The sequence below is a fragment of the Falco peregrinus genome, chromosome 5 (assembly GCF_023634155.1).
Source record: "Falco peregrinus isolate bFalPer1 chromosome 5, bFalPer1.pri, whole genome shotgun sequence".
Lineage (NCBI taxonomy): Eukaryota > Metazoa > Chordata > Aves > Falconiformes > Falconidae > Falco > Falco peregrinus.
This window is the reverse complement of record NC_073725.1, coordinates 92,053,684-92,071,507: the sequence shown is the minus strand read 5'-3', so window position 1 is coordinate 92,071,507 and position 17,824 is coordinate 92,053,684. Positions and strand designations below refer to the sequence as shown.

The 17,824-nt window shown below is 42.3% G+C and overlaps 1 protein-coding gene across 3 annotated transcripts in view; it reads left to right on the top strand.

The window, feature by feature from the left end:
• Positions 1 to 17,824, top strand: part of GRM7 (glutamate metabotropic receptor 7) — a 304,194-nt gene that overhangs the window by 152,098 nt on the left and 134,272 nt on the right. For all 3 annotated transcript variants that reach the window (XM_027790619.2, XM_055804697.1, XM_027790620.2), the window contains exons 3-4: positions 9,009 to 9,150; positions 10,029 to 10,183. In XM_027790619.2, coding sequence (XP_027646420.2) covers positions 9,009 to 9,150; positions 10,029 to 10,183 — 297 coding nt within the window. The remainder of the gene's footprint in view (positions 1 to 9,008; positions 9,151 to 10,028; positions 10,184 to 17,824) is intronic.

Genomic DNA, 17,824 nt, shown 5'->3' with positions numbered 1-17,824 from the left:
ACACATAAAATGTACAACAAAATGAAAAAAATACTATGTGCCTTTGATATTTATTTAGTTTCTTCCCCAATTAATTCCTCTCCTTTGGGCTATTCCAGACTTAGGTCAAACTGTTTGATTTATTTCTCCCTGTGAAAAGTGGGGGTTCCTGGTCGCTGGATTCATTTCACAGAGCTTTCAGTGCAGGGCTGTGCTGAGCATCCCATGTCCCTTAGCAGGGGCACCATGGGACTGCATCGGCTCCCCGGTGGGCTTCTTTCAGGGACAATCAGGACTTATCGGCACTTGAGGAGCTGTTACTTTTGTTGTTTAGATTAAAAAAAATCTAGGTATCATCTGTTCTTAACCTGACTTTTCTTACCCTCCCCAATAAACCTTCCTTAAAATCCCAGTTTTATGGTGTTTTCTGTGCTGGTGTGCAGTGAGAAAAGATCTTCAGATCCCTGCCAGTGGAGGAGCATCCTTGACATTGCCATCCCTGGAGGTATTTAGAAGACATGGAGATGTGGCGCTTAGGGACACGGGTTAGTGGTGGCCTTGGCAGTGCTGCGTTAACCATTGGACTTGATGATCCTAAAGGTCTTTTCCAGCATAAATAATTCTATGAGCAGCCGTGCCCAGCCGTGCTGTGCTGCCTCTCTGCTGTAGGGCATCAGGGACAGATTATCCTGCAGTGGGCTGGGAAGAGAATCCCTGAGCCTCCCCCAGCCAAACCAAGGAAAGGGGGGGTCACAGTAGCTGCAGGCTCCGCTTTGCTTCGATACAAACCCAAGCAAATGTCAGACCTTGCAATTACCCTAAAAGCAGACTTGGGGGTGTGAAAAATCCATGGGGAGGGGGAAGAGAAAAGCCTTTAAAAGCCATCATCTGCTTGCTTTCTGAAGGAAGCCATGCAAGCCTAATGCTTTGTGTCTTGTTCCCATAATTGTAATAAACATCCAGGAGGCAGCTTTCGGCAGCTGCTAATTTTAAAGTAATGTATTAATCAAATTAATTGAGAGTTGCTTTTAGTAATTAGCAACAGCAAACATAACTTTCTGAAGTGATGTTTTCAGTGTTGCTAAAAGTGATGCCCCCCAAAAGAGTATCTCTGTAGATAAATCATCTGCAAAAGTGTTAAATTGTCTCTTTCTCTACCTGATAATCCAATTAAGTGGTGATAAGAAAAATAGCTCTTGGAGAGTTTCAGGGAAGCAGAATAATGTACTTAGTGTTGTACCAGAATCAAAATAACACATAATCATGGGTATCCATGGATACTGAAGCAACACTTTGATTACTAGATACATCCATTACCCTTAAATACCAGAGTTAGGTGTTTAATGCCCTGAACAATTTAATGCATGACTGCTTGAACTTGCACAGAGAATTCTCCTGAGGTTTTGCCTGTCAGAGGCACAGCACAGAATCTGTCAGCAGGCAAAGGGGAAGGCTCTCTCTTCTTCCAAGTTCCTGTGTGCTTTGCAACTGCTGCAACCCAGATGGCTCAATTCGCCTGCCTGTCCTTGAGCTGCCTGTGAACTGGAGCATTAATTGATGTGGCCCGATCTCTATCCCACGTCTGTGACATATGAGTGGGATTCCTGTGAAAAAAAATCGTATGATAATCTTTTACAGCGCTTGTGCTGTTGGGACTCGCTTCGCAGCAAATGGATGGGTGTTGTGTCTCTACAGCATCAGACCTTTTATCATGGCACAATGAGCACGGTGGTTATTTCATGGTGTAGATTCCAGCGTGAGGCTGAAGCCACAATTCCTCCACCAGAGCTTTGACTTCTTCAATTGTTTTGCAGAGCAGGAATGGGAACCCTGGAAAGAAGCCTCCTCTGCACAGAAGCTGTTGTGGGTCCTGAGAGCAGCCCAGGACACGGGGAGCTCTTACCTGTGTGGTCTGAGCAGGGTCCCCTGCCACCAGCCTGGCTCCTTCCTTTCCGTTGGGTGAAAGGATCCAGTCCTCTGTCCTAGCGTTGACAGTGAGAAAATAAAATGCAAAATGGAAAAAGTAAAATGGTCATTTAAAAATTGCAATGCTAAAGAGGCTTGGAAGCATGTATTTAAACACGATTTTATAGCAGTGGCTCCAGCACCTTCTCAGGGGGCATCTGAGCAGGCAGCACAGAGTGGGTATTTCATTGTCATCGGCTGCTGCTGCAGTGTGGTAGGGCCAGGCTTGGTGCCTGCACTTGGCCATCCATGTGACACTGGGTGCTTCTGTGGTGTGCAAATGCATATGAATCAAGATGTTGAAGATAGGGAAAATGTGAGCAGAAACTTCTCATTTATTCATCTTTTGTAAAGATAGCTGGATTTGTTATTTCATTTTCTTTTTTTTCTGCTTTTTTGTACTCACAAAATGACTTTTATATTATCAGAGTTCAAAACCGACTTCCCGGAATGTCTCAATACAAGTTTTCATAGCAAAACACTTTTTTTGAGGATACTTGTAAGGCAGAATCTTACATATGTATTCTGTTTGAAAGGGAAAGAAGGAGAAAGCTGGCATCCTATGTAGGCAGGGAAAGCATGGGCTTAATCCATTGTTCCTGACAGTAACTGAACAAACTGAATCCTTCCTATAAGCTATTTTGCTAAAAGTAAAAGCAGGAAGCCAAGAAACAGGTGTCGTGTCATCCCACTTGTTGCACAGCTGGTCCTTTTCAGCCTACCTTTGCTAACCTGCTCCTCTTTTTTTCTGATCACCCTTACAGCTCCTTCCTTCACTGAGCTTTGGTGCTGGGGTTTGGTTTGTTTCTATTCCTGAGTAGTAATTGTCTGAAAAAAAGGACAAAAGCAACCTGTGGTGAATACTAATTTTGGGGAGAAATGTGATTTCATGATCTCTAAATCCGTTTGTAAACTTGAGAGTAAATGCAGTCTGCAGCTTTGGTTGGAGAGCATGCGGGAGGAACATGAGGAGGGCTGTACATCACGTTCGTCCCGCTGCTCTCAGAGCTTGGGGACGTGCTCGGGTGGGAGAGCTGGGGTCCCCTGTCCTACCAGAGAGTAATTTGCCTTCTGTGCATGGTGGCTTTTATCTCCTTTTTGATACTGCTCTTTGAATGAACATCAGCATCTTCTTCTGTTCCCATTGGGGATGGTGCAGCTCTGCGGGTGAGTGCAAGGGACCATGCCCCAGGTATCAGTAGGCGATGGCACGGTCAGAACACTGGGAAGTCTGAGGTAGGAGTTCAACAGCTCTCTAGGAAGGAGGAAACTCACCTTTTTGGATGACTGTTTTAATCGTGGGGTAGGAGGGAGACAGCAGAATCTCCTGCATAGCACCTCATTTGTTTCTTCCTACAGGTCCCTAGTAATGACTGTTCCCAATTCAGATTAAACGGAAATTTTTTGATTTAGGTAAAAGTAATTGTATGGCTTTTTATTTTAATGAGAAAAAATGAAGATCTAGCAACCAAAAAAAATGTTGATCTCTAAATTTTCTTTTTCAGTCTGGCAGCCAAGCCAAAAAAAATCAGGGTTTTGTACATCTGTAATTGCCAACATCCTGTGCAATACCTTAAGATAAATTTTCTCTGTCTCCAGCACCACTTAATTAAAAGTTCTCCAGAAGCATGTGAGAAAGTAGGGGCCATTATAAGGATCAAAGTGAAACTAAAGTAGGTTCTGTTGTGCAAAGATTAACTAGGAATGGTGTTTCTTGAGACAGAAACTCTGCTAAAATGAGTCTTGTCAGGGACTTAATGAAGTTCAGAATACCCTTCTACTGGAAATAAAATTTGAGGGAAAAACTGATTTTCATCAGCCAGGGAGAAAGGACCCAAGTTCACTTTGCATTTTGTTTGTTTGCCCCTCCCCCCCCCCCCAAAAAAAATAAAATCTGGAGGTGCTGGTAGTTTTGGTTGAAATGTTAGTGTTTCTGTGTTTTCTGAGCGCTGCCAGGGGTTGTAGTGCAGGGAATTTTAATTCCAGGAACAATTCCAAACAATCGGGTCAGTTTGCCAAAGTGGCACAAACCACTGGGAAAACTAGAAGCTGTAAAACCAAATAATTTCCAAGTTATTATTTGAGGAAATGGTTTGCCTTGTTGTCTTATCCTTTTCATAGATTATTGTGCGTTTCCCCGGCTTACTGGTTGGACAAAGGCGCATCTGCAAAGGCTGAACCTACCAAGTCTGCTCCTGGTGCTCCCGTGCCAAATTTGATGGTATTACAGAAACATTTGCTGGCAGCAGGGAAGGAAGAAAGATGCCAATGTTAGCCTTCCATACATAGCCTGGAAGAGAAAGGAGATTGTTTCAATGGTAGAGTGCTATGGTACCGACTGCTTCATCGTTGTTGCTTTGAGGACCATTCATATTCTGATTCCTGTGGATTTCTAGGATTCCACCATGAAAGGAGTTAAACATTTGCTTGCAGAATTGTCTGAATGATGTAACTTACATATACCACAGTTCACATCTCTTTTTTTCATCTCTAATATCCATTCTTTTTATAATGGCCTTTGCATTATAAATATATATAAGTATATATTGATATGTATATATAAATATATACAGAGGGGCGACCCTCTGTAGCCGACTGGTTAAAGCGTGGCAGTGCTGGTGGGACCAGCTGCAGGGGGCTGGAAGCTCCTGGTGCCGCAGGCTGCGGATGCTGGAGCTGCACAGAGCAGCCCCATCTCGGGTGCTGGGTGCGGAGTGGGTTCAACTCCCAGGCTGCCAGTGATTGCCGTAGCACTTTGTAGCTAATTAGAGCATGTGGCACTTCTCCTGTCCATCAAGGGTAATGTATTATTGCAGAAATCCTATGACAAAATCCTTAATTTGCAACTTTCACATTTTTGCCACATAATTCCCTTGGAGGTTTATACCTCAGGAGCATTGTGAATTAACCTGACAGTGTAAATAACTGTGCACGTTTCCTATTGTAATAAGAATGCAGGATGAGAATATGAAAGTTAAACTTACTTTAAAGTGACATTTGAACAATATACACCTGATTCCTTGGGCATCTGTTATTGCTAAAGGAATGGAAAAGGTTGTGTGCCTCTGCCTGCTGTGAGGTCCTCCACAGTGATCAAAACAGTCTTATTCAAGCTCATAATCTTGGATGTATACAGAAGCTGACGTGACTGTCGGGCAGCTGGGATGGATCACCCTGCTGCTACAGTTCAAGTTTGTACTCTGATGTCAAATGCTACCCAATGTGGACTTGAGCAAAACAAAGTAAATAAGAAAATAATACACAGTGACCCATTTTGTGACTGGGAGCACTTATTAGTCAATTTGTCATAGTGTTGCTTTCCTGGAAGAGGCACTAACAGTTTAAAATCCAAATATCTATCAACATGTCTAAGTAGTATTATCTGGGTCTTGGTCCTCTTGCATCTTACTTCTTTGCCTTTTTTTTATTTTCCCTTGATCTGCCTTGCTTGGCTGCAGCCATTTCTGTTCCTAACGTTGCTTCAGCGAGTGCTTTCTAATGCTGGTGTCTCCTGCAGCTGTTACATTGAAAGTATTGTAGCTACCATACTGTTGATAAAGTATTTTGGGTTTATTCATTTATATTTTGCCATTTATCCATACTTCCTTTGTGCCGGAGGTGACAGAAAGGTTAGCAGGCCACCACATCACCTGCTCCATTTGGGAAAGCTCTTCCACTGTCCTGGCTGCCAGAGCAGCTCTCTGCCCAGCTCGGGCTCAATGCTCGGTGCTGACTGCGGCACACTTACCGTAACCAGCAGGTAGAAAAGGAGTGCTGTTATTTCCCTTCACCAGTGGACAGCAGGGAAACCAAGAGCTGACCTCCCAAAGGTAGTAGAAATCTCTGTATCAAAAAAAGGACCTGAAATCTACCCCCAAATTCCAAGCTGTTTTCTTTGTCCACGCTGGGTCCTCCTTTCTTTAAAAAAAACATGGAAATTATATACTTTGAAGCTGTACATTGCATTAGAGGCTTCTTTCCCCTGCTATTGAGAGCCTGGCCACAGCTGTCTCTCTGTCCAAAGATGCTCAGTTCAGCTGTAATCATTATCGACTATAATAAGATTTTTGGCTTCTCCATCCAGGCAATAGAGATTGCATGACCCACACAATAGGTGTAATTATTGTCAGGGTGGGTTGCTGAGCTAGCAGCCCTCTCAACAATTTTTTGCTTGTTTTTCAAGCACTTAAGTCATGTGGGTTGCAATTACTTAATATTAAATACTGATTTTTTTAATAATAGTTTTACAACAACAATGTATCACATCTGAGGGCAGGGCGTGGGTTCTTTTTTTTTCCCCTGGAAACAAGGATCCTTTAACATCAATAGACTTTTAACTACAGAAATATTACTGTCATGGGTGCGGGGTCTGAAACCCTTTTGCTGCTGGTCTTGCTTCTCTGCACGCCTGGTGGGGTGGTCGTTTCTCTGTGATGGAGCCGTGGTACCTGGGGACGAGCACCTGCAGGCATTCTTCTCAAAAGGCCCTGAAAGTTACTTACGGGTGCAGTAATTAGAACTCAGTTGTTGGGGAATATTGCTGCGTGAGCCTGTCTGCTGGTGTCTGTTCTCTGGGGTGGTATTTCCAATCCTCTTGTGAAAAAGCTCGCTTTTACTGAATGGAAGCAGTGGAGGGCTGTGAAGGATTGAGAAGAATCTTTGCAGCAGCTTCAGATGTGTCTAAATAATGGCTCTATCCAGCATGCGAAAGCCCTTTGGTCTTGACTCTATAAAATATATCCTCTCCGTTCTGCTGTGTCTAAGTGGGAGCCTCTTGAAGGGCACTGTGGAGGGAATGCATAAATTTTCAAGTGACAGATCTTGGAGCTTTGTAACAGTCTGTGGGCTGGTTTGGTTTGGATTTTTTTTTTTTTTTAATTTGTTCTGTTTCTTTTCTTTCAATGAATTCTCCAAAGGTGCCATGCCCATGTTTAACAAGAGAAATCAGTCATGGGAGACTGGAAGTAGCTTGGCTTGGCATGATGGAGTGCCAGGGAAGGCACGGGTACTTTCCAGGAGCAGCTAATAACTTTAAATTCTCCTTAGGCGTGATGCCAGGACAGAGACATTTTTCCTCAACAGAGGAACATGGATGGCTTCCCCTCGATTTCCAGCTGCCTGTGCTTGGGAGATGCCTTGGGAGACTCCTTATGGAGCAGGAGTCTCAGGCTCAAACCCAGCGCTGGCTGGGGGGGATTGTGCTTTTAACCAGCATGTAATCCATGCCACGTGGGGCATTTCAGGAAAGCCGAATAACTCCGCTCATGGAATGGAGTCGATTCTGTCAAATTTTGACCGGAGAAAATAAAAAGAGCATTTGAAAATGTTTAAACTTCTTGAACTTAGTGCAACGAGACTTTCTTTCCCCATTTAAAAATTAAATTTACTTTTAAAAATCAATATTGCTTTACTTGAAAGAAGAAAATCAGGTTGCAATAATTTGAGGTTGTAATAACTCTAAAACAAAATGAAGCATTCTGTGTGAATCAGAGAAAGACTTGGGGATTGTTATTCTGTGTTATTCTTTCTCAGCCTTCCTTTTCACCATTTTATTTCTTCCCACCGGAACCAATCTTTTTTTTCCCCGGAGTTTTTGGATCAGCTAGTGCCAGCAAACCTGGCTTGACTTCAAGCAACCTTCGTGTCTCAGCTTCTCAACATCCAAACATCCCATCAGGGAAAAATGATCCTGACCTACTTTGCAAAGTGCTCTGAGATCTGCAGAAGAGCTGCATTTTGCAATTCTAAAACAATACACCAGGTCTTTGAGGATGCTGGGTGGTTTCCCTCCAGGTGCTTGTACGCCTGCGTTGGGATGTACGCGGTTTGGGATGGTTACCTTGTCCGCTGGCAGAGGGCAGGCAGCCTGTTCGGGTGGTGGATAAGCTGCTGCCTCTGGGTTCGTTTCCTGAGAACACCTCCTCTGTTACTTCATATAATGGTACTTTTAGATCTGTGTTTTAAAGCATATCTGTGACTATCTCCTTTGTCCTGCTGTCTTTCAATCAACTCATCCCCACTGCTGTTTCTTATTGTGCATCTCTGATACTTTCTTAATTAACACACTGTGCAGTATATTGAGGAAGTTGGTATCTAAGATGCCATAAAAGATGCTGTTTATCACAAAGAAATAAAATAACGAAGGCAAAAGTTGTGTTTTCATCTGCCAATAACAAGCAGAAGGTCACTGGAAATGTTTGTGGGGTTTTTTTTACTGCAAATGTGATTGATTTTTTTTTTGTTTGGTTTGGTTTGGGGTTTTGGGTTGGTTGGGGTTTTTGCCTAGAAGAAGCTATGTAACTATTCTGTGAACTGTGCTAAAAGTGAGTATTTCTTCGGTATGGATGTATTTATCACTGTTATGGTGTTGATACTATTTTTGCAGTGTTACCTGTGTATTTATGAGAAGTCCCGTTCACAGACATGTACTTTATCTTGAGGTTTCAGTTGCTTGGGCCACTCCATCCCATTTGGTGATGGGCATTTGAACAAGTATGGATTTTCTTGAACAATCTTTGCTTTGCCAATATCTCAACTTCTTTGCTGTTCCTGTTCCAGATACGTTGTTTCAGAGAAAGCCTTTTCCATCAATATCCTTCAACTTGTAAAATTAAAAAGTATCTCAGCTCTTCACCAAGATAGTTTGCTTAATACATTGTCGACGTCACATGCCTTTTAGCCTGCTGTTTTTTCACAATTAGTTTAAGCTTGTTCAGGTTGTTGTCTGTTTGTTGGGTTTGTGGGGTTTTTTTAATCCCTCTACTGACTGGTTTAATTGTTTATTTCACTTTTCTATGATATTGGTTTTGCCCATCTGTTTAATCTGTGAACCTACCCAGTCATGCAGGCTGTGTGTAGCGCAGTGAGTGCTCTCTGCAGAACCCAAAATGGTACGAATCCCTCAGGAAGGATGACGTGAAGATTAAATGCTCCATAAGGGCAGCGATGCGGTTGGAGAGTTTCTCTTCCTGCCAGGCTCCCCTTCCAGCCACGTGTATTTCCCAGTGACTTTTTTGTGCTCTCCTCTGACATAGTCCTTTTCTTCTTTCTTCTTTCTTAAACAGGTGGGCTCTGCATTGCTCAGTCCCTGAAAATCCCCCAGGATCGCAAAGACAAGACCATCGACTTTGATAAAATTATCAAGCAGCTCCTAGAAACTCCCAATGCCAGGGCCATCGTTATTTTTGCCAATGATGAGGACATAAAGTAAGGATGACTGAGGGAATTGATTCATTTGTGCTTGATAGCTGTGCAGAAAAGAGAAAGCAAATAAGAATATGAATAATGAAGTGGAAATGTCTGTTGGTAAGAGCACTGTGGAGGGTGGCACCAGGCAGGGAGGTGCTGCTGTTGCTGCCCTGGCTGACATGGTGCCCCAGACCATACATCGCGGGGGGAAGGGGGGGGGGAATGGACAGACAGGAATGTTGTTGATGAAGGTCTGGAAGCTTTTCCTGGCATAGTGTCACTCACGCAATGGATGACAAGTCTGATCTTACCACTGAAAGAGGCATTCAGAAGGTGCCCCTCTCTCCAAGCTTGTACTACTATGTATTATTCACTAAGTCAGAGTCTGTTTTATGGCAAATGATGGTTGCTGGTCATCAAATCACTCGGATGCTCAAGGTTAAACCACATGAGGTGCTCAAGGTTTAACCACATACACCTCGCTCATAAAATAATATAAAGAATATTTTAGAAGTGTGACCTTCATTTCTCAGTTGCCTGTCTTCTATATTCTTTTTCCAGAATTTTAAATTAGCTTAACATTGTGATGGCACTGTCAGTGGCTGAGAGGCTCAGTTCTACAAAACAAGACACAAGGAAGTTAGGATAAAGTTGCAGTAAAGTCAATGGCAAAGATACACATTTGAGTGGAATCAGTATGTCAGTCTTAGGACATGCGGTGAACTAAGAGAGAGTCCCCTGTGCTGCATGGATTGTGACACAGTGTGTTGTGAAATTCCTGAGCCATGCTGGTTACAGTAATTTCTGCTCATTCTGCAGTTGCAGTACGCCATTTTCCCCAAGCAATTATATGTTCAAGTGATATTAATTTGTGAACAAAACTATCTTTTCTGCAGGCAAATCCTTGCAGCCGCTAAGAGGGCAGACCAGGTTGGCCATTTCCTATGGGTGGGCTCGGACACATGGGGCTCCAAGGTGAGCCCGCTCCTGCAGCAGGAGGACGTCGCAGAGGGAGCCATCACCATCCTGCCCAAGCGAGCCACCATAGAGGGTAAGGTCTCCCTCCTGCTTCCTGGAACACTGGTGGTACCAAAAAAACTTTTCTCCTGTGTGTTTTGTGGATAAATGCGTACAGACGTGGTATGATTAAAAGACTATAAAGTACATTAAGTCTTCATCTCTGGAAATTTTCCTAAATGTCTGTGTTCCTCATCTGAAAACTATACATTATTTCCACAGCTGAGAAACTACCAGCAGTTATTTATTTAAAGCATGATTTCAGAGCTTATATTAAGCTGTAGTGGTATGACAGGGCCTTTATCACTTAAAAGAAAGTAAACCAAAATGATTTTAACATATTATGTATATACATAGGAAGAGAAAATCTTTTGCATTTTATGTATCCTCCCTGAAGCAGTGGATAACTTTTCTACTGAAGAAGGAAAAAATATTTTTTAGATCAGCACTTTCCATTTAAACTTAGCTTAACTTTTGTTTCATTCGGATCAAGCATGATATTTGTTTATATGTATTGCTTGTGTGCTTCGCAAATATACGTGCTTGTACATACGAATGTGTATATAAAGATTATGGGAAACTTTTTTTACATAATTTCTTTGTTTCTCAACATGTCTTTGTGTTCTGAAGTGTTTGTTGTCTGATCTCTCCTCAATTTGTTATCCCCTTTGTCTCTATAGATTCTAACTATCTATGTGGCTTCCTCTGGGCAAACCAAATTTGTCAGTTAGAGTCCATGTTCTCTTTAATACAAAAAGTTCTTTATAAGGAAGGCACTGAGTAAAGAACACAAACTCCTCGGCTGGCTCATGGCATTGTGTCAGGCAGGGTCTCCAAAGAGTCCCTGAACGTGTTGCCCACATTAAAATAAGTCCTGCTAGCTTCACTCACTGCAAAACCAACATTTGTGTTCATTGCAACTGTCTGCACTACCGCTGCATTAGTTATTCTTCTCAGGTATATGATATGCCTCATCCTTTTACATTTTTTAAACCCTGGAGGCATTTTCACATGTTATTTCTCCATAAATACGTGAAGTTGATAGACAGTGGAGTGTTTTGTTTCTGAAAACCAGGATATTTTAGTCATCTTTCCATACTCTCTGTTTTGATCCCTGAGGGTTTCTGACGCAGAAACAAAAAGTCTGCCAACAGTATCCAGAAACAAAAACTTTCCGAATTTGTTTGTTTAAATATATTTTCCTTCTATATTACACATTAGGCACATTGCACATAATGGGAAACATGAGGTTTGCTTTTGGACAGAATAAGTGATGATAACAGAGTGGAAGGGTTCAGGTACAGACAGTCAGTTAAATAACGGTTACAAATATCAGTGTATTTAGTGTATCTGAAAAAAACCCTGTCCACTGAGCCCACAAATACCTCCTCATTCAGTGAACACATTAGACTAATGTCTAAAAGTTGGCTGGTTGCATTTTGCACTTGTAGTCATGCAGATTGCATGACTACTTGTTCGTGATGCTTAAATTTCATTTTGCCTGTATATATAATTGTGTTCCTCCTTCAGGAACGGCTGCCATACAGCAGACAGATATTTTGAGGTCCATGAGTTCCAGGTTGCTTTCCAGAAAGGGAAAAACACTCAGCCAGAAGTGGGTACTGTACTTGGTGTGAAAAGGGGAGGCAGAGCAAAGCGTCCCAGAATAGCAGTTGCACTGTCAATAGCAAATGTTTCCTGGCTGCTCTGTGACCGCTCAGAAAGGTTCACGCTGGTTCTTACCTTTTTTGATCCCGTTCATCCATCCCTAATTGCCATCTGTATCTGCCATCTGCTTAGTCCTGTTAGGAAGAAGAGTAAAGGGATGGTTAAGAGTGCAGAGCCAATTCCCATTCTCCTGAAGCAGTTTTCCAGAACTCAACATTTCCCCTTTCAGACTGATTCCATTTCTGTTTCATCCACTAAGAAACATCCACTGAAATCTGTTACTTACAGAGCTAAGTAATCCTTAGGTATTAGCATTTCTTTCCTTAGCGAGGCTGTTATCCATATGGATCGTCTGCCTGTCTTGCATTTGGACTGCTGTATGTTGTTTTGTTTTTCTTTCTGTTGTTGTAGTAATTTCATTTGGCTATGAATCCAAGAGAACTGGAAATAAGCATTTTAATGTCATTCTTTCATCATCCAGCAAGGAACATCTGCTTCCTAAAATTTAGTAATGCATTTCTTTAGATGAAGACATAAAATAAATGACATGAGAAGCCTTGATTTCCCCCTGTAAATTGATGGAAACAAACTAAATTAACAGAATGGAGCGCAGTTTGCCCTGAAGGACCATGTCTTGAGCAGCACCCCAGCCTAGCAGTCTCCTTTCTGTGTGGTGGGCTGCAGCCCTGCAGCCCCTGCCCTGCGGCTTACGGGGGCCAGGTCAAGGCAGCAGTTACGCACCAGCTTAATTCCTGCTGGACTGCTGCAAGCTTCTTAATTAGTCATGAATGAGGGGGTTACCCTTATTTTTACTCCTCAAGAGCATCTTGGTTGGGTTTGGGCTTTTTTTAAATTATTATTCCTTTTCCTTTGATCACTGTGTTAAATAGCATTTATAATCCATTAGAAGATTCCTAAAAAACTTCAGAGGAAAGAGAGCACTGCAGCCCTATACCTTAACCTGAAGTACGTGGTACTGCTAGCCTCTTCTCATGCTTCGGGGAAAAATGTTAGGCTAATAAGCCACAAAATGTTATATTACATTGAAAATTAATGTGCCTGCATGTTCAAGTGTATATGGTACACTCTGGATTATCAGATTTTTTTTTTATGTCTGTAAAGCTGTTGGTCATGTAGATCATAAACTGGAAGGGTCATTATGTAGAAAACAGCATTTTTCAGAGAGCTTTTCTCCCCCAGCCACGACTCCTCAATTCAACATACAGATGTGAAGTGCAGATGTGCTGATGTGTTTATGCCTGTCTACATACGTACCATTCGAAGTTCCTATTTTTGGTAACAGGGGGAATATCCCAGCAGCCTCCTACTCCAGAGAGAGTCCTAAGCGCTCGGTTTCTTGGAGAATCAGCCCCCAGATACGCAGTTATTTGTCTCAATACTTGATGTCACTCTTGGGACAGAATTTTCTTTGCCATAGTCCCATGGGGTGATTTAGGAAATCATTACATGAACTGAATTAATTCATCTTAAGTCAGTCTTAATATAGCCCAATTGTGTTTGATGTAATTATGCTGAAAGGATAAAGTTGCATCTTATTTGCATAATTGCAATAGACTGTGAGCCAGAGGAAGTGCACGCTTAAATAGTAATTGCTTCATGAAAAGTTGTGTTTGGAACATGCTCCATAGCCAACTTAACCAAGTATCACCTAAGTTGAAAGGCTTTGTGAGCTTTTCAGTGGAAAAAAAAAAAAAAAAAAAAAGGCAGAATGTATGTTTTGTTGTGGGTTTGGGGTTTTTTTTTTTTGGGGGGGGGGGAGGGATGGGTGGGTTTAGAGTAACTAGGGCAGCAGAATATTGTATTCTGGTTATTGTTGCTTGCAACTCTTCCAAAAACAGGTGATGGCGTGTCCACATGCTTAGAGAGGATTATTAAAACATAAGCCCAGTCCTGAGACTCAGCGTATGCTCAGAGGAACAAGCACACTGTTGCATTGCAGAACTGCAAGGACCTGTGCTTATGTGTGTAAGAGTTTGTGGTCGTATGCCTTAGTTTGAATAGCCTTTTACTCGCAGTACATCCTTGTAACGTTTTTGTGAAGAGGTGTAATGTAACCATCGAGCAAGTGTTAGTGCTGGAGGATGGGAAAAATTAGACAGTGTAGACAACAGGCAGAACCTGTGTTTTCTAATTAAAGTTTGAATGGGATGTATTATTACTATATTACTATTTATTCATTTTACAATAATACTATAGCAATGATGAACATCTGTGACTGCATGGATTTGACATTCGTTAAAACAACACCACAGTAGAAAAAAACCTGCAAAAAAACCCTTTCTTCTCCAAAATGCACTTGGTGGGATTTTACCTACTGCTGCTTTCATTCCCCAGACACCCTTGTTGTTCTTTATTCGCCTGAATAGAAAGATAAATGTTGCATATGGGGGAGATTCCCACATCAGTTTGGTGTTGAAGAACAGGAGTGACCCACTGATCATGGGCAGGGTGAAATGCTGCAAAGAGATGCAAGTGTGAGCTACAGGAGGGTTTCAGGCAAGCAAAAGCAGGCTGCTGTAGAGTAACAATGCTAGCAGGATCATGGTAAAAACGGGAGATGTGGAGACAAGCCTAACAAGTCCTCAAAATTTCAAGTGCCAGAGGGAAAATGGAAGCGCAGTGGAAAAAGGAAAAGAAAGGTTGAGACTTCATAAAAGCAGTGGTTTTTTTTTTCTTGCAGTTCAGCTGAGCTACTTGCCTTCAGACTAGCGAATTACCATACGTGGTTGTCTTTTCCTTAGGCAGTGACAGTCTAAGAGGAAGTTGTGCATTTGTCGTGTTTTTCATTTGAAGTCCCAGAAGCTTTGTAGACCATCCAAACCAGCAAGAAGCAAAATATGGAAACACTCCCTGGGTTCTTGTGGGTTGGTCTATCATTCCAGCTGCGGACTTCCCCAGGTGATGGCCGGGGAGCCCAGGTGGTGGGCCACAACCCTATTTCTTTGTAGATGGAACTGAACTTCTTCTGCACCAATCTTTTTAATCACAAACTGACTTTTAAATATTCCACTGCCACTTTACTTCTTCATGTTTCAGTAGATTGAATAAACTTGAGAGTATTTCCTCCTCTTGTTATCACTACTCTACCCAAATCTAATTACATGTTTTAACTGCCTGCGGTAGCTGTCTTTATTACACCATATAGATGTATATATGTTAGCTGGATGACCCTCTGATTAAAGATGATATTATGACTAGTCCAAATATCAATTGAAGTTCTCCCTAGCAGGCAGATTCAAAGTCAGGAGTTCCTAAATTCTTTCCCTGGAGGAAGAGCAGATCTTTCTGCTAGTGATAACAAAATATCTGTGGCATGAGGGATGGAAAAGCCTGATCCTTTAGGAGCAGGTTTGTGCAGTACTTGCTGAATCCAATATGGAAAGCTGTTAGACAATCCATGTCCAGAAGATACTCAGGTCTGGGGAATGGAGCCAGGTAGGTGGTCTTGGGTTTCAGAATGATAGTCTTCCCCACACACACACATTTTTTTTTCCCCAAATTTTTTCTTCTAGTCTAAGCCACATCCACACTGCACATTTAAAAATTGCTTATAGCAGTGTCTAGTGTCTATTCTGATTTAAAAATGGCTCATTAAACTCCTTCAGGAGTGTGGCAGTAGAGAGCAGGCGTAGCAGGTAGAACAGCAGCAGTCAGGATGTTGGTTAGACCTTTGCAAGGTGGCTACAGCTCGCTGCATGGCAGGCCAGCAATGTATTTTTATCCAATGCAGTGTTACAGCTGAAATGAGGAAATAAGCAGCTTTATTCCTGCAAAAACATTCCTATTATGCCACTCCAAGATTTAGGCTTTTGCCATTGGTGCCATGCAGAGCTGGGTGAGGTGCCCAGAGCGTGTCCAGGCATCACAGTTGGGGCGGCATCCCTGGGCATCCTCTCCAAGCTCCAACCTCTCGCTCAAGGCTTGGCACAGGAAGAACTAATACCTGGTAAGCCCTTGCTAATACCTGTTAGTGTCTGTTAAGTCCCCCATATGAAGTAGTGAAAACTAGTATTTTCAAGAGGTAGTAGTAAATTTGTAATCTGCCCAGTCAGCCTAACCACTGAGGTTCACGAGATCTGTGGAAGATATTGAACACTTGCTTTTTGGGGAATATGGATCATAAAGTCCTAGAGATAGAACTAGAACAGAGATCGGTAATTACTGAAAATCACAGCCATATCTTTAAGGAGTCCAAATGCCTCCAGTGGCTCTTACAAAGTTTCAGAATTAAATATATATCATTTCCATGGATTGAAAATGTCTCTCTATTCAGGGATGTGTTAGAAATTGTTTTCCTCTTAACCTCAGCTGTAAAGATAAACAATTCTCTACTTACATCTTGCTTTCTGTTGTTCTGTGTCTCTTTTCTGCACAAAAATATTGGAATTGGGCTGTTACACTGTGGTTCACGTTGTTTGCTTCCATGCTACTGACTTAACAATTTCAGATATCCAGTTTTTCCTCCAACTTTTTTCCTTCTAAAATAGTCTTCCTTATCTTTCTTACTTGTATGTGATCTGTTTTCACGGACACCAGCTCACAGTGAAATGAAACCAAGGAGAGGAACAGCTGTAAGAGAAATACAGAGGCTAATATATACATATATATGATGTTGATTATTTTTGAAGGTGTTGCAAAATGCTTTGCTGATAATGAAAAAAAGAATATATTCTTTATGGTCTGAGTTCAGAATTTGATGACTAACCAACAGGGTTTCAACTGGATTTAAGATTAATGATTTAATTCCAGCAAGCTGTGGATGTGGCTGAGGTTTGTAATCTCATGAAGCTCTCAGCTAAGAGGTTGAAGGATGGCTCAAATTCAGCACAAGGAAGTGCTTAGCTATTAAAAAAAAATACAAAATTCCAAAAAAATACCACCAGAAGCATTGCAAGTGCTCTAAACCAACATAACTGTCCTTAAATTTTTCAGTTGTTTGTCTTCCAGAGAGATGGTAAATCATGTTTTTAATGTTTTGGTTTTAAATCCAACAACAGCTGATTTGCTTCTTATTTGTTTGGGCAGTGTTAAACCCAGGAAAAAAACAGTGAGAGTGGTTATTTAAGAAAATAATAAAATTCAGTTCTCTCTCACTGTTTAGTGACTCTCAAATATTTTACCTTCACATCCCCAGTCTAGCAAAGCAAAGGAGCTTGGAGTTCATTTTCCTCTGTTAGAGACAGTATTGAGTTTTATCCAACATTAATAAATATGGGCAAGCTGTTCTGCATCCAGCTGTGGCTGCATTTACCCCAGGATGTTTCACCGGGAGAGATGTGCTTTGTGTGGAACTTACCCACCTCCTCCCTGAACAGAACGGAAGGGTGTCTTACCTGTCATAATAAGATTTGTAAAATAGTCGAGTTTGGATTTGTTTGTTTGTTTGTTCACAGCCGTTTTCAGAGACTTTAACTGTGCTCTGTTGTTCTCAAGCTTTTTCTCTGACCTTGGAGTGCGAGTGCCTTTAGGTAGAGTGAGTGAGATGGAAAGATGTGGCTGGGGGGTTGGGTTGGTTCATCCTGGGCTGTGGGGCTGTCAGGACCGGGGGGTCGCTGCAGCCTCACTGTAGCAGAGCCCACAGACATCAAAAGCCAGAGGGGATGCCCATCATTAAGGGAAAAGACAGAAGTATCATGGGCTGCCACTCCTGGATTTACTCATTCCTCCCATCACCTCCCCTGACTGTTCCTCTCCTCTCCTTGCCACCACCCATCTGACCTGTTTTGCTTTCGGCACTGCTGGAAGGCTCCGGTATCGGTGGGGCTGTGGGTGCTTGGCACCTCCGGGCTGGCTGGCTGAGAGCAGTGGGGCCAGCTCCGTCGCCCTCCTTTCCCCGCACTGCCAGCAGCCCCAGCAGCTGGGGGGCATGCCCTGGTTTCTGGGGTTTTAAATAGTGTAATTGCAAGCGACGCCAATCAGGAAATACACGTTTGGGTCAGTAACTTGGCAGAGCAACTCTGGTTTGGACGCTCTTACAAGTAAAGTT